At 35.6% G+C, this 16609-nt stretch overlaps 1 protein-coding gene across 2 annotated transcripts; it reads left to right on the plus strand.

The window, feature by feature from the left end:
* Positions 1 to 1683: 1683 nt before the first annotated feature.
* Positions 1684 to 11702, plus strand: LOC136812308 (glycine betaine transporter OpuD-like). 2 transcript variants are annotated; one of them, XM_067068805.1, is made up of 8 exons: positions 1684 to 1896; positions 5373 to 5495; positions 5690 to 5943; positions 6408 to 6561; positions 6700 to 7121; positions 7820 to 8014; positions 8274 to 8499; positions 10250 to 11702. In XM_067068805.1, the coding sequence occupies exons 1-8, from the start codon at positions 1856 to 1858 to the stop codon at positions 11121 to 11123; spliced, it is 2289 nt and encodes a 762-aa protein (XP_066924906.1). In that variant the 5' UTR covers positions 1684 to 1855; the 3' UTR covers positions 11124 to 11702. The 2 variants fall into 2 exon arrangements, with proteins under 2 accessions (XP_066924906.1, XP_066924907.1); XM_067068806.1 differs by lacking the exon at positions 1684 to 1896 and adding an exon at positions 4702 to 4774.
* The last annotated feature ends 4907 nt before the right edge of the window (positions 11703 to 16609 follow it).

Raw genomic sequence — 16609 nt, forward strand, 5'->3', positions numbered from 1 at the left:
ATTCGGAAGGGCGGATTCGTATTCCCATTTTTTTGGCTGGGGATTTCAATTCTTTTGTTTTCAAGTCAGAAAGTTCTGTGGGGATGGGAAAAATAACATACTATTTTGCAGTGAGGATTGGTTTATTTGATTATTTTCAGTGGGGACAAAAATTGAGATCTTTTCAGTGAGAAGGGGTCTCAGCAGGTCAATGAGAAGGGGGTGTCTTTAAGTGGAAAATATAGATAGGGCACTACAGTCTATAGACATACTTACATCCCTGTGTCAGGCCCGTAAGAACCTCTTACCCACCGGAAAAAAATGATCCAAAATTCCATCCCCGAGTATGTGAAAAATTAATTCCATCCATTTATCCTTAATTTCATTCAAGCTGAGACATTCGTCTGTTTTCATCACTGTCCATGAAAAGAAATTTTAATGTACTTGAGGTTAGCTGATGATTTTATTAAATGCTACTTTTGTTATAATTATGTTTTAAAAAATTATAAAGATTCAAAGAGGATCATCTCTTGCAAATATCCAAAGCAATATTCTATCTATATCATGAACGATTTTATTCAAGGCTTGTATGTTGTAAAGAGACTTGCAGGTCATGTTAGGGGGAATCGTAGACCTTTATAGATATATTCCTATTTTTTTTTAAGAACAAACTATATAAGAACATAAGGCTTCGATGGCTAAAATGTTAAGAACAAGTTAAGAACATCTTAAGGCTTTTTTGACCCTTAAACACCTATTTTCTTAGGAAGTTGGGCAAAAATACTCTCAAAAATGGTGAAAATAAAAGCATTTTAAGAACATTTTTAGGCTTAGGCTATCTACCTATATCATGAACTATTTTATTCAAGGCTTGTATGTTGTAAAGAGACTTGCAGGTCATAACTAGGGGGAATCGTAGACCTTTATAGATATATTCTTATACATGTTTTTTTATAAGAACAAACTATATAAGAACATAAAGGCTTCGATGTTTAAAATGTTAAGAACAAGTTAAGAACATCTTTAGGCTTTTTGGACCCTTAAACACCTATTTTCTTAGGAAGTTGGGCAAAAATACTCTCAAAAATGGTGAAAATAAGAGCATGTTAAGAACATTTTTAGGCTTTAAGCTCAAAAAGTTAAGAACATCTGAATGTTTCAAAAACTTTGGATGTTCTTATAAAAAAACGTGTATAAAAGAACGAGCAGAAACCTAGGGTCATGTAAGCCTCTATGTTTGTGGTAAAAAAATGTTTTTCAAGGACTAAAGTTTCGAAAAAATTGATATCAATATTATTTTTTCTTTCTTTTTCTTTTTCATTATGAAGTAACTGTTGGAAGTGCATCCGGGGAGTGGAAAGACTGGCACTAGGGTGAATTGATTTACGCTGTGAAGACTTTTTAGAAATAACAGGGGTCTTTGCATATTGTAATAGTTTCAAAAATATGAAATGGTCAAATGAAGGTAGTCACAAAGGTAAGAGAGGAACGGATATCTCTTTATGTCAAGTGTTTAGATTCTCATGGGTTATTCTTTCAAGGAAACCGAAAGTACTTTTTAATGATACCATTGTAATGTATAAGTGGATGAAATTCATCACTAACATATCTTTAATTGTAGTCTAATTAATTCTACCTATTTTGATATACCAACAATTTTGTCGATCGCTCGTTAAGGGCAGGAAGACAGAACCTCATTTAAGCAAATCGTCAATAGAAAATGTTAATCAATGCACATGCTTAGGATTGGAGTTGAAAATATTGAAAAAGGTTGTCTCTCGTTTTAGATGGTTTGAATGATGAGATATTGGTGAGTGTCAACATAACACACTTCGAGAGGTGAAGAGAAATAGATAATTTGTCTCGCGAAAACAAAATGGCAGCACCAGAAAGTGTGGAATTACTGGCGATGGAAAGGTGAGAATATCTTCTTTGCGGGTACATGTTCTAAAAAACTACACGCTTTTCTTTATAATAATGTCCATGATAAAAATGGGTAAAAATTAAGAATACAGTAATGCTAAGAATATCACCATCATGGAATTTCGCTACTCAAGCTAAGAATGTCATTTTTAGAGCATTTTCAATTATGAATTGCCAATTATCCCCAAGTAAGGCTCACTCCTTTCACAAAAATGCCATTTTATGCTTGAGACGTATGTACTAAATGTTAAATCTAGTCTGAATTGAGATCCTAACCTAAGAATGCTGTAAGAATATTTTAGGATGATTTTCCCAAAAAAGTTAAGAATATCCATGATGAAATGGATTTACACCATTTAAAAAAAAAGCGTGTAGCAAAAAGGAAACGACGACCCGAAAAAAATGGGTTGTAACCAATGAAGTATAAGCCCGAAGGGCTAGAAGTCAATCTCCTTGGTAGGATTTGAAGCCAACAAATCTTACCAAAGTTGCGCGGCCTTGAGCGGCTCGCCTGGTTTTTACACAAATGATAGATTGAAATTAAAATTTACCCCTAAATTTCGAAAAAAATATCAATCGTAAACAAAGGAATTGCTAGATTCAATCTGTCGTCAAAAATACGGCGCATTTTTTAAGGCTTCACTTTTTCTTGCCTGAGAAAGGTTAGAGATTGAACTCTAGCCCTTCGGGCTTTAAACTCAATGGTTGTAACCGTAAGAAAGATCTTAAAATCTTGAGTTCAAAAACGAACTTTCAGCCTCCTCTCCATTTACTCAAAAGCTAAAAGAACTTAAAAGTCTTATAACTAAACACCCCCTTCTCACAACAGACCCACAGGGAACCCCTTCCCACTGGAAATATTGGCCAAAATATCGTCCCCAGTGGAAAATTATAATCTAATTTTTGTGCCCTCTGAAAATAATCAAATAAGCAAACAAGATAATGCAAAATATTGTGCTATTTTTTACATCTCCACCGTATTTTCTGGCTAGATAAAAATGGAATTCAAATCCTTAGTCATAAAAAACTTGAGAATATCAATCTCCATCGAGTTTCGGTCCGTTATTTTTATTCCCACTAGCTGATAAAATCCCACCAGGTCAGTGAGAAGGGAGTGTAACTAACTAGCCTCAAAGATTTTTTAAGCTGATTAGGAAGAATATTATGAAAGAGGAACATCACTAAAAGTATTAATAGAAGCATCATCATGATAATGTCGCGAGTTCGCTTTAAATTCAAAACCATTATCTCTATTATGAAAATTGTTCTAACGTGAATCACTTAACTGAGTTACTTCACGAAAATAATCTCCGAGCAGATTCTGATACTCCACGCATGGCATGTATTCATTCATTCAAGGCTATGGTTCCGTAAGAAATTCATTCGTCATATTCGCCATATCCCCGTAGACCAGAACGTAGTATGCACAGTATGATCTGTTATAAGAATACGATAAAATGCGCAAACTTCACAATTTCTGTGAGAATATCTTCAAATTCGTTCGATTGCATTGGAAACACAATTTTATGCATTTCGTTTTCGAAAAACGCGTGTTATACAAATTGATTTTACAAGAATCTTGTTTCAATCTAGGTATCAGAAAAGAACACATTCAGAACAAGGAGCCAAGTTTTTCTTGAACCAATGGCTGGAAAATATAAACAGCATTTAAGTGAAAAATAATGATATAGGGGAGTCTCTTTCACTTGAATGCCTCTTTATTTTAACTCAAAGCTTCCTTAACTCTAAAAATTTGTGTTCAAATGCGTGTTCGGGTTATGGAGACTCCATTGCAATGAGAAAAGTTCACCGTGTTGCGAAGGTAGAGCATTGACCAAGGTGGTCCTGACAGGGTCATACCAAGTCTTAGAAAATAGAATCTGACGTCTCTATCTATTTAATACCTAGCCCGGGGTCCACTTAAAGCTTTTTTATAGACTGGATGGCGCGATTAAGTGGCCCGGTTGTATATATTAATATGCTTTTGCTTCGGCGGACTGTAAAACAGTCTGATAGATTTTAGTTGTTTTTGGAAGATAAAAACAGTATGAAACAATGTTTTTATTTGAGAATAAGAGATTGCAAATCTGTTATTGATGTTTGTTTCTCATTTTTGATTATATCTTTCAACTCCTACACTGGACTCAGCGTCATCAAAAATCATCAAAACGCAAAGTTCAGTCAGAAGTACGACTCTAGTCTATTTAATACCCAGCATTCATAAATTTTTCTTACGATGCTACGGAAATTCGACAACCTATCATGAAAAAAATTATGAAAAAGTTGTTCAGCCATTGCAGTAAAGGGTATTTTGGAGTCTTATTCCATTGCAAGTAGCTTGAAAACCGCTGCATACAACTCTCACAAAGCAAGAGGAAAAAACAATGACTTATAAAAAAGATGATTCTTATTCTCCCATTATGAGAAAGATCATTGAGATTATAATCAGCCAATAAAAGTTGTAAAATATTTCTTGTCATTGAGGTTTTAATCGAATTACTGTTGTACTTATATCATTTTGACTTTGTATTTTTTCCTCCGTTTTGCAATGAAGTTCAAATATACCGTCATCTGATTCGCTTTGATCGAATTATTATTGAGTTATCTAGATTTGATAATCTTCCATTGACCAATGAAAAACAGTTTTGTAAAGTCATTTCATAATGATGGTCCGTTTTATAATGACGATAAGTCATCTTTATAATGTATGCAAAAAAATCAAGTACAAGGGTGTGGAGGTACTTAGAATGAGTTCGAGGAGATAATTCAATTTACATGCGACTTTGGTAGAGTGAGGTCGAGAGAAAGAGAGATGGGGATGTGAAATGCTTTGAAAAGTTTTGAGTGATTGCGCAGTGATTGGTAGTTAGTGGTTAGTGGTCGTTGTTACTTTGCTTTTGTTCTACTGTTGCAAGATTGAATAAAATGTTTAACTCAAGCTGTTGAGGAGTGGTGTAGTTGCTAAGTGAATATATTTGATTTGATAGACTTTTATAGATTTGGTAGACATTTGAACGCGATTTGAATAGAGGTGACCTCAAGCGTCGTTAATTACTCTATGTAACAGTCCATACTACATAAATACTATTTTTTTCTAAGAGGCTTCCGAATGGTGTCCGTGATGACGTGATTCCAAGTTTTTCGGTCGTGATGAGCAAAAGGGCAAAAACTTTTATTCGTTATTTGTGATTCGTTCTATTTTTCGCTATGTTTTGGCAATTTTTGTGATCGTGATGAAACCAGGCTCGGATACAGAGGGAGGCTATAACCAATGAAGGAGAGTGCACTTTATTATGGTATTACCTTATATGGAAACTAATTACTCTCCATGAATAAGATAGCCTACCTCCTGTATCCGACGCTGGAAACCAAGAAAAATTGGAGAAATGGCGTGATGAGATACTGCTGGGGTAGGGGCTCCTCTAACACAGATGTTGTAAAGTCAGACTTTTATTTTGTGTTGTTTATAGAAAGGAAGAGCGTGACAAAATGGAGAACCACATCGAAGAAGACATGTCTTCTGATCAGCAGAAAAGGCTGGAGAAGATCAAAGCCAGGGATCTGGAGAAGTTGTCTCAGGAACAGATGAATAGGTTAACTAATCAATACTTCTTTTTTTCTAGCAATGATGGAAAGTACTAGGGATTTAAAATCCATTATTTCATCTCCGAATCTAAACATGCTCAAACAGTTCAAATAATTTGCAGAAACATCAAATTTGTTCACTAGGAAGCAAAAAGAAAAATAGTATCAATTTTATGATCGACAATTTTTTTTGCTTTTACAGGTGCCATCACGTCAGCTTCGAACTCGGCCCGTTTTCGTTTTATTTCAACCCTGTTACGACACTTCTGTCGGCGGCAATTATTTGGCTTTTCGTCATTTTGGTTGTGGTCTTTCCAGAAGATGCTGAAACAATTATGGCAGATGTCAAAGATTGGATTACCGACAAATGGACATGGCTTTATGTTGCAACCCAAGATGTCTGGGCTTTTTTTATCATTGCACTTTACTTCTCCAAATATTCGAACATGCGGCTGGGTAAGTTTGGATAAATTTTCGTGAGCAGATATTTTCTTAAACATTCTTTTCCAAAATGATTTAATTTTCGTGGGACTTATTTCTGGAAATCGGCTCCTTTTTTAAACTAATTTCGCTCATTTTCGTAACGGTTTTAGTCAAAAAAATTCTGATTTCAAAATTTTCACAAACATTATTAAAATACTAGTAAGGAAGATATAGCTCCGAATCGTGAAATCGAATTTGAAATCTATAAAGAAAGGTGCATAAGTTTAGATAGTAAACCAGTTTTTAAAACCGCTTCATCTCTAGATTTAGCCCGTTGGGTAGCTAGGAGGGAGAGAATGGCGACAACTGTTAAGTTTGGTCAAAGGACCGATTCTTTTTTTTTCACTCTAATTTCTATCAAACAAAAATTATGAAAATGCCTAAGTTAAGGGTTTAAAGCAACAGATTTCCATTTAGATTGATCCATTTATTTCCAGGCAAAGACGACGAAAAACCAGAATTCAACGATGGGACATACTTCATGATGTTGTTTTCAACTGGAATTTCTATCGGCCTTTTCTATTATGGCGTCGCTGAGCCAGTCTCACACTATAGAACAAAAGATGAATATGGAAACAGATACCAAAACAGGCACGTGCTGTTACTCTTTAATTTGTTTATAACAACTTGGAGGTTATTGTCATGATAAAAGTCGTACCAAAAATCTTATACTTCTTTTGTATTACAATAACACCATCATCGATCACATGTGTTATTTCTATCAAACAGGTACTCTGACAATCAAGCAGCTCAAGATGCTATCAATTTGACGTACTTTCATTGGGGAATTCACGGTTGGATTGTATATGTGGTCATCGGTTTGCTGCTCGGATTCTTGAGTTACCGAAAAGGATTACCGTTAACAATGAGGACCTGCTTCTATCCGATTCTCGGAGATCTCATTTATGGAGTGATTGGAGATATGATTGATACTCTGTGTATCATTTGTACACTGTTTGGTGTCTGCACCAGTCTTGGGTTGGGAGTCATGCAATTGAACAATGGAATTCATCGAATCAATAGCGATATTGCTGAAAGTACCGACAACCAAATTATCATCATTTGGTGTGTCACAGCATTGGCTACCATTTCTGTTATCAGTGGTTTAAAAGTCGGGATTCGAAGATTGTCAGAAATTTGTTTCGGAATCGGTATGTCTAATTATGAGGTGGATTATTTTTCAAAACAATCAGAGATGGATCTCTTTGAACCCCGGGGGGGGGGGGGGGGTACTAGGGTAAGATGGGCTACGGGATGCTCCGCTGGTCAGGGTACCTTTTTTAACCTCCACGAGTCCCAGGTAGGGTCGCAAAAACACCAAAATAGAAAAATCAGTCCCTCGTAGGGTGCCTATTTTTGGAAAATTTTGGAAAAAAGTAGAAAATTTGAGAAAATTTTGGAATTTCAGTCCCATTCAGGGTCACTTTTTTCGCAAATTTCTAGTCCCACGTAGGGTCCATTTTTCGAACCTCAGCGGAGCACCTCCATCGGTCGACAAGGGTAGTACCCCCCCGGGCTTTGAACATCTTCCTGATCTGAATATCATCCCGTAAAGTATCATGTGCTAAAATTAAAGCATATTGATAAAGAAGATGGCATATTCAACCCCTGAATCTAAATCTGTTTACACTTTAGGATAACATTTGAAACTTCTTTTTCATCCATTTTCAGGTTGTTTCATCATGTTTTTCATCTTTTTCTCATCTGATACTTGGTACCTCAGAGTTAAAACTCTACTTTCCAACCGTACTTTGAAGCATTTAAAAATCATTTGTGGTTTTCAAATTCCCCTTTTGTGTGAAATATTACGATGGGGATTGTAGTAAACATTGTACTGTTTCTCTTTCAGGTTGTTTCATCATGTTTTTCATCTTTTTCTCATCTGATACTTGGCACCTTTTAAATGTTTTCGTTCAATCTATTGGTTATTACTTGCAATGGATCATCCAACTAGGATTTCACACCGATGCTTTTGCACAACAAGGAAATGCACCTGACGGCAAAGAAAACCATTCTTGGATCGACAGCTGGACCATCTTTTACTGTAAGTTTGAAAATTTACTTTAAAAACGATGCATAGCTACTGTGAATATCACATTGGGTTTTCTTTAAAATAAAAGCTATAATCGTAAACAAGATAAGCTTTAAAGGTGAATCTTATGCAGGTCCACAGACTAAAAATAAAGACCATAATCATAAGCGATGTTTAGAACCTACTACGTTGACATCGCTGTATTTTTACATCCTACGTTTTAACAAATCATCAAAAGTGCTCCCATAATATATTTGTTGTAAATTTTCAGGGGGTTGGTGGATCAGTTGGTCACCGTTTGTTGGAATGTTTATCGCAAAAATCAGTCGTGGAAGAACTATCAAAGATTTCATCATTTACACCTTGACATTACCTTCCCTGTATTCTTTCCTTTGGATGGCCATCTTTGGTGGTGTTGGAATTCAAATGCAGAACACTGCTGAGAAAGCTGGAATTACATGCCAAATGTACAATATGACTGTAAACAACACAGCAAAGTAAGTGAACCAATGTCTAGACATGAGAAACTAGCTTAACAGATTGGCACTGTAATGGGCACTGTACCCACTAGAACAGCCATTCTATATACAGTACACGAGGTACCGTAAAAATCTTTTAGAAAAATAGGTATTAAGAGCCATTTTTTTTAAAAATCTTCAGAATAAAGAAAGTCTTATACCTCACCCTCTTAGATTTTGATGAAATTTTGACCAAATGATCTATCACACAAGAAAATAAGACTCTGAAAATTTCACCTTGATATCTCAAGTAGTTTTGAAGATACAGCGTCTCAAAGATAGGCTACTAAGCGAAAATTGACCCCTAAAATTCATGAACTCTGGTGGGGAGCAGATTTTGAAAGCCAATGAATTTTTATTCAAGTACATTAGAAAGCTGATTTACAGTGGATTTCAAGAACTTTTTGTAGGGAATCAGAAAAAATCAAATTGAGTCTCCAAAATTTTCCCCGAAAATCTCTAGCACCTCCTGTAGAGGGCTTCAAACTTTGCGTAATCGGGGTTTGGAAGCACTTTTAGCTGGCTGCTGATGGTCCTTGGGACTTTTTTGAAGTAAACTTTTGACCTGGAGTGGTTTACTGGTGGGTTTTGGCCACAAAAATAACATTTTCAGGATTTCCATCTTTACGTAACCGTCAAAAATGGCCGAAAAAATTGCTATTTTGGCAGACCTGGAGCAAAATTCAAGATGGCGTATCTTTTTAAGGCAACACCAAATTTTTTTGAAATTTTCAGCAAGGCTTCCTTAGTAGGTCTAGTTTATAGCCTCAAAAAAATCTCAATGGGCTTTTGAAGTCTCTTAAAGATATGATCGATTGAAAATTTGCTTAACTTCGTTGTTTTCTCCCTCTTAAAATGCTAAATCAGGCCCACTTAAGGGCTCTAACAGGATAATTTTTGTCAAAATATTGGTTGATCTTCTCTAGCCAACTAATCATTGGCATTAGGGGAACAACTGAAAAAGATTTCAGGTCATTTCCATCAACAGATGACATTTTATGACTGTTTCTTTATTTTTAAGTACAGAATATGTAAAAAAAATGAGACTGGCATCTGGCCTTTCCTACCATTCCAGAGCCCATATTTCCAGGAAACGCCTCAACCTTTCACAGTTTGGTGAAAAATAATCTTAAATATAAGCAGGCTACTTCAACTAAATGGGTTTAACAGTACTTAATTCCTATTCAAAAACTTTTTAGACTCATTCAGAAATCCTACTTTGACAATAATTTGCGCTTTACCGCAAAATTTCTAAGTCCAAGTGTCGTGATTAGCTTTTAGACTGTCCAATATCTCTAGAATAGTGTATACTAACAGTCTTACTTGTTGATTCTCAAATAACTAAGCAACATTACTAGGGTGATAATTTATGAGATACTTCAAACAATGCTGTTTAAATCTTCTGGACAAGAAATATTGGACAGTCTAAAGCTAATCACAACACTTGGACTTAGAAATGATTTTTAGGGGTCAATTTTCACTTAGTAGCCTATCTTTGAGACGCTGTATCTTCAAAACTACTTGAGATATCAAAGTGAAATTTTCAGGGTCTTATTTTCTTGTGTGATAGATCATTTGGTCTAAATTTCAGCAAAATCCAAGAGGGTGAGGTATCACACCCTGAAGACTCTTAAAAAAAATGGCTCTTAAAGGGTTAAAGAGAAATCAAGTGGTATTAAAATAATTAAGAGACCAGAGATTTGTAAATCCTAATCGTTTGCGATTATAGATATTCAACCCGTTGGGATGAAATTTATGCCATGTATGGAACGACGAGGCTGAATTGTCGCGGAGATACTGAGATGTGGTTCGATGTGATGATGTCACACAAAGATCTCGGAATGATGATGGCTGTTTTGTCTCTCATTGCTATCATCTTATATTTCGTGACAAGTTCTGATTCTGGCTCTCTTGTCATTGACTGCTTGTCTGCTAATGGAAACCCCGAACCACCTGTATTGCAAAGAATCTTTTGGGCTTTGACTGAAGGAGCTACAGCAACAGCTCTATTGAAAGCTGGAGGACAAAAGTCGCTGTCTGCCTTACAGACAGTTTCTGTTGCGTGTGGTCTGCCGTTTACATTTTGTTTGAATTGGACATGTGTTGCAATGTGGAGAGCTGTTCGTGAGGAATATGGTGAAATTGACGAACAAGAAGGGAGATGGTATCGAAGTATGTGGTCAATCGCCGACTTCAGAATCCTCGTTCAGATTCCTCTCGATATCGTTGCACCCTGGTATCGACTAGCCAAGTTAAGATTGAAGCTTGACAAACAAGAGTCGAATGGCGGTATGTTCATTTTGTACGCAATCCAATTTGGATTACCATTTTATTTGTGGATTATTTTGATGATTGTGGAAGTTGGTGTGGAGCAAATCTCATATGTTGCTTGGGCCTGTTTGATGGCTTTTTTCGCTTTCTCAAGTGGTGTGCGTGGTGAAATCAGAGAGCAATTTGACATCGAAGGAAACATGATTGAAGATCTTTTCACAATGGTGTTGGTGTATCCTTTGGGTTTATCTCAGCAAAATGATCAATTGGAGTTTGGTGAAACGAACAACGAGAAAAAAGAAAATGGCATCGAAATGGGAGTCAAGACTTAAAAGATTGATCAAGGTACGATGCGAAATGAGATTTTACAGGCGAGAACAATAACCTAAAATAAAAGCAATTTGTTATCAATGACACTTAAATGTTAGCATTATTCCCAATAAAAAGAGGCCGAAGCTATAGTCTTCACCAAATAACTTTAATATAGAATCTTGAAGTGATAATCAGATGGTTTGATATACTTGGCATGTGCTTTCCTATTATTGTATTTAAAATATTTTTTGCCTAACTGTTTTGCAAATTCGAGAGTTTTTTACTTTTAGTAAGAAAACAATCGAATCATCACTGTGTAAGAACCCATTTTGGGAAATTTTGAATTATGACATGTCGACTTTGGAAAATAATTTGATAAAAGTGTTTGTGGGTTTTACTTAGAACCACAGAAGGTTTCTGCAGTCCAAATAGCTCAAACCATCTGATTATACCTTCAAGCCCTAATTTTCTTGCAAATTACTACCATTTTATATTGAGGATTTGGACACTTGTATATATTTTTGCACCAAATTGGTTTTGTATGAGATATATTGGTATTGAATCATTATATATTACTTGAGAATAAAGTGTCTCTTTTACTTGCCTTTTTAATTAACACCTGCAACCCATGTAATCATGTAATCATATCACTCAAAGAATTTTGGAATAATTTTTTTCAAAATTATATAGTACTCTTAATTATCCTTTCAACGGTATATGATTTGTCATAGTTGAAACATTTGTTAAAAAGTGTTACCAGTGGATACCCCTTAAAAACTAGATAAAAAAAATCTATATCCTGATAGAGAAAACAGTAACATCTGAAATATTTTCTGAGTGAGCCTAGACTAGCTATGAATTTCTTCCCTGGGTATGGTTTTTGGAAAAGCTGCTAAAAAAGTTTTTATTGCTTCGCGAAAAAATGCAATTTTAGTTATTTACTTCTTAAAACCTACAAAATGGCTTTTTTGAATAACTTTTTATAAAAAAGTCCTTTTGGTCTCAAATTTTGAACAGTGATTCACTGCAATTCACTACAATTAGATTATTGGTACCTAAATAATTTCAAAACTGTACGTTAAAATCAAAATACACCGCAAAACCTACAAACATTGACTACTTGCTAGAAATTCATTCCCAAAACAATATTTGTATCTTTTAGGATTTCATGCCCATAATGCAATTACGCCTGTTTTTTTGTCAAAAAACGGCTTTGAAGGGTCAAAACATTTATTCACATCATATTTGACGTATGTTACTAAAATAATGTTTTTCTAAATCTCCATCAAATTTTTAACATTTTGGTATACAATTATGACCATGTTTTGAGAAAGTCGATTTTCAGATTTTATTGGTCACTACCATTTAACGAGCTTTAAAATAGAACTTTCAGGGCCTTACGATTTCTTTGGGTCAAACCATGGAAAAGAAAATAATTTTTTCATACTTACCATAAGTATAGGTTCCTAACAAGCATAGGTTTTATGACTTTAAATTCAATTGTGTAATCTCTAAGTCCGAAAAACTTGATTTTTCGAAGGGATTTTTGATAGAATTTTGAATAACTTTGAATTTTACGACAATTTCCAATGATAGAAATTCTTGAAATTAGGTATGTTATGAAAGTACATTATAAGAGAGGTTGTAAAAAGGTGAATTATACAATATTACATTAAGTTTGGTTGTTAAGAGAGCCCAAAATCCAACTTTGTAGGTTTTAAGCAGTATGTGGTTTTGAAGGGAAAATCAGGGGGTTTGGGATATTATTTGGCATGTGGAATCCTTCTATTGTCCTGAGCAAAACCTTCGAGATAATTAAATTACAAGTTTTTCACTTTTAGTAAAAAACAATAGAATTTCAACGTAAGAAACGTGTGAGAATCCAATTTCAGAAATTTTAAATTGTGATATCTCGGCTTTAGAATATAGCTAGACAAAAATACAATACTTGATTTTACTCAAAAAACCACAGAGGCTTTCTTCAGGCAAAAAATCTCATACCATCTCATCTGATTATTCCTTTAGTAGATTAATTCATTTTTCTAATCTAATCCGTATCGAGGAAAATACGCTGCTGTGAGCTAATCGAAACAATTGAGAAAGACGCAAACAAAATACCTTCAACAGCACGCCATCTTTTTAGTCAATAAATAATAGAGTACCATCCAATCTTTTTCGAAAACATGCAAAAGGTCATTTTACAAACATGTAAAATTTGAATAAGAAGAATATTTAACCCTCTTAAATGAGCATCAATTCCATTTGCTCTACTCGTTTTGGTTCATAGGCTGGGTTTAAGATCAAATCAAATTCCCTTTTCGCAACAAGTGAATTAAAATATCTAATTTCAATTTCAAATTTTCTATTTCAAAACTTCTTTGTTAAATATGTTTCTTTAGTCCTCCGTGCGTAAACACATCATGCCCAAAATCCCGGGGGGGGGGGTACTTAGGCAAATTGGACGGTACGGTATGTACCGCCCTAAAGGGTACCTTTTTTGGACTTCCAAAGTCCCGGTCGTAAAATTCCCAAAATTTTCCGGTAAGGGTCCAAATTTCGAAAGTCGGGCGGAACCCCCCCCCCCCGTCAGCTCGCAACTCTAGTACCCCCCCCCCCCGGGCCGAAAATAAATCCGGTAAGGGTCCAAATTTCGAAATTCGGGCGGAACCCCCCCCCCCCGTCAGCTCGCAACTCTAGTACCCCCCCCCCCCCCGGGCCGAAAATAAATCAAAAATCCTCTCAGTTTACTCCATACAGCCTGTCACATTTCTTATGATTTTTCTCACTCTGTTTTTGTTCAAACAATGTGATGTCGATTTCATTTCGAATGTTTTCAAAATTTGATTTTTAATATTGAGTTCGAATGAAAGCTGGAGAGACTTAGTCTACACTGTCTATATAAACTTCTGTCCACGTGTGTACCAGCCTTTACGGAAAATATTATAGGAACACAGTTGCAACTGCTGATGGGATTTTTGGGGGATTTATGCGAATGTTTTTTTTACCCGTTTAGTGTGTATGGACCTACTGTATAGTCTTTTTTTTTTGAAAGGAAAGTCGAGAAACGAAAAGACATTTTACTTTCGTCAGTTTTATTTCAGTTTGTGCAACTTTAAACTTTTCAAAATTTGATTTTTAATATTGAGTTCGAATGAAAGCTGGAGAGACTTAGTCTACACTGTCTATATAAACTTCTGTCCACGTGTGTACCAGCCTTTACGGAAAATATTATAGGAACACAGTTGCAACTGCTGATGGGATTTTTGGGGGATTTATGCGAATGTTTTTTTTACCCGTTTAGTGTGTATGGACCTACTGTATAGTCTTTTTTTTTTTGAAAGGAAAGTCGAGAAACGAAAAGACATTTTACTTTCGTCAGTTTTATTTCAGTTTGTGCAACTTTAAACTTTTATTTATCCACAAGGCTACCTTCTTACTAAAATCAGCGATTAAAGGGTCCCGACTAAACTTCATCACCAAGGGAAGGGATTTTTAGGCTCTCAAAATCCTCGTTTTTTGGACTGAAGTTAAAAATTTTGGCTGAAAATTGGAAAATAAGCTCTCAAAGGGTCGCAAAAACGCTCAAAAACGTCAAAAATTTCTCCGTTAATTTCCGAACTTTGGCTTGGACTCTCCAGGACATTATCCTATCCCAGCTGGCACACAACGTTGTTTCAACGTCCATCTAACGTTATATGGACGTTGGGAACATTAGATGGACGTTGAAACAACGTTGTGTGCCAGCTGGGATAGTTAAATAGAAATTAACTGTAGACCAAGAACTGTTGGATGTCCAAAGGTTTTTAATTGCAGTTGATCTTACTGTTGATAAGTTTTGAGGAGTTGCACTACATATATAGATTCCTTCGCTTGATTATCACCATAGTTACGAAGACGTCGTTCAAAGATTACAAGGGATAAAGTAATGGAATGTGAAATTTATTAACTCAATCCCAAACTTGTGAAATATGTTTATGCTAAATTACGCATCTAATTGAAAACAAGATTAGCATTTCGGCATAACAGCTTGACTCTTCAACGCAATAGAAGGAACTATTTAAGTATCCCGTGAAGATAATCAGGCTTAGTGATCGCTTTCAGATTACAACAACCCTATATCCGTATTAGCATTAATAATGGAAGGTACTTAGATGGGTTGTATACAAATTTTAGCTTTCTTATTGACACACCTATTCAAAAGGAAATCATCAAACAGTGTTTGAAGAGAAAGCTGTCTGGTTTAAGAAATAAAGCTTTAGATATGGTACAGATCACGAGATTTTGAAATGCAGAGAAACCGCAGTTAATCTTGTGTCAGGCTGATTATATTCGATTGATATCTAGGAGCCCACTAACATCTACTTTAAGTTTCAAGCAAAATTTCAACACTTTAAGTGATCAATGACTTTATCAAAATCAATAATTCCAGTCGCTTTCGTTTTCAAGCTAAACACAACGGAGTTTTGAATGTTTTGGCTAGATAACCAGTATCAGATCCTCACATCCCCATAAAACAGAGCGTGGTGTGCGTAGAATGAATGGTCAAGGTTAGGTTTCTGGGAACTTATTTTGGCGGGCAGCAAAAATCCTAAAAGAAATTAATTTTGGCGAACGGCGAAACTTTTAAATTTTGGCGGGAACTAATTTTGGCGAATGCTATTTTGCCTTATTATTTTGAGCAACTTTGATGAATTTCAGGGCAAAAAAATAGGCAAAAAAACAAATTTTGGCGGGAACTTATTTTGGCGAGTGAGCCAAATATTTAATTTTGGCGGGAACTAATTTTGGCGAATTTCGTCTAAATTCGCCAAATCCGCCAAAATTAGTTCCCACCGAAATTAGTTCCCTTAAGGCATTTAATCTCATGAGAAATTGTCAATTCTGCCCATATCAACGCTCTGCTCTAAAGGACCTAAAGGGATATGGCGATCTGACCTGGTTCTTAAAAACACGTTGCCTTTTGCTTGTAAACGAAAGCGAAAGCGACTGAACTCTAATGTTTACATTTATGATAAGCGCTTGATTTTGGTGCAATTTAGTTGCTTTACCCAATCACTGCACTCAAAATCTCATTTGATATTCATCCAAAAACGGAATGAAAAGATGGTCAAGCGATGGTCAAGCGAAAAGATCAAAGCGGTGCGCAAACTTGGACAGATTATTTTACGGAGTCATAGACTGTAGAGTAAATACATACCATGCGCGGAGTATCAGAATCTACTTGGAGATTAATTCCTATTCTGTTTTCACAGTTGTTTAGTATCAAAAACTGCAATGCCCAGATAACATTTAAACTGAGACCATAATGGTTACAAATACACAGAAAGCGTGCGAGGAGTTTTCAGAAGCCCGAGTGCAACACTATTTTCTAGGCCGACTGAAAAAAATGTCCGCCATTTGAATCGACGGTTGTTTTTTCCACAACAAGTAATAAAACAAAAATCGTATGACAGGGAAAACAGTAGAAAAAAAGACTCCTGCTACCGTTTTCGGACAAAAAAGCTGT

This window comes from Clytia hemisphaerica, unplaced genomic scaffold (assembly GCF_902728285.1).
Source record: "Clytia hemisphaerica strain Z4C2 unplaced genomic scaffold, Clytia hemisphaerica genome assembly, whole genome shotgun sequence".
NCBI classification, from domain to species: domain Eukaryota; kingdom Metazoa; phylum Cnidaria; class Hydrozoa; order Leptothecata; family Clytiidae; genus Clytia; species Clytia hemisphaerica.

What these genes read in the sequence shown, in the direction of transcription:
- LOC136812308 (XM_067068805.1), top strand. Translation starts at nt 1,856, where the DNA reads ATGGCAGCACCAGAAAGTGTGGAATTACTGGCGATGGAAAG. An exon ending in GGAAACAGATACCAAAACAG is followed by an intron (nt 6,562 to 6,699) that starts GCACGTGCTGTT and finishes TCTATCAAACAG; the next exon opens with GTACTCTGACAATCAAGCAG. An exon ending in CAGCTGGACCATCTTTTACT is followed by an intron (nt 8,015 to 8,273) that starts GTAAGTTTGAAA and finishes GTAAATTTTCAG; the next exon opens with GGGGTTGGTGGATCAGTTGG.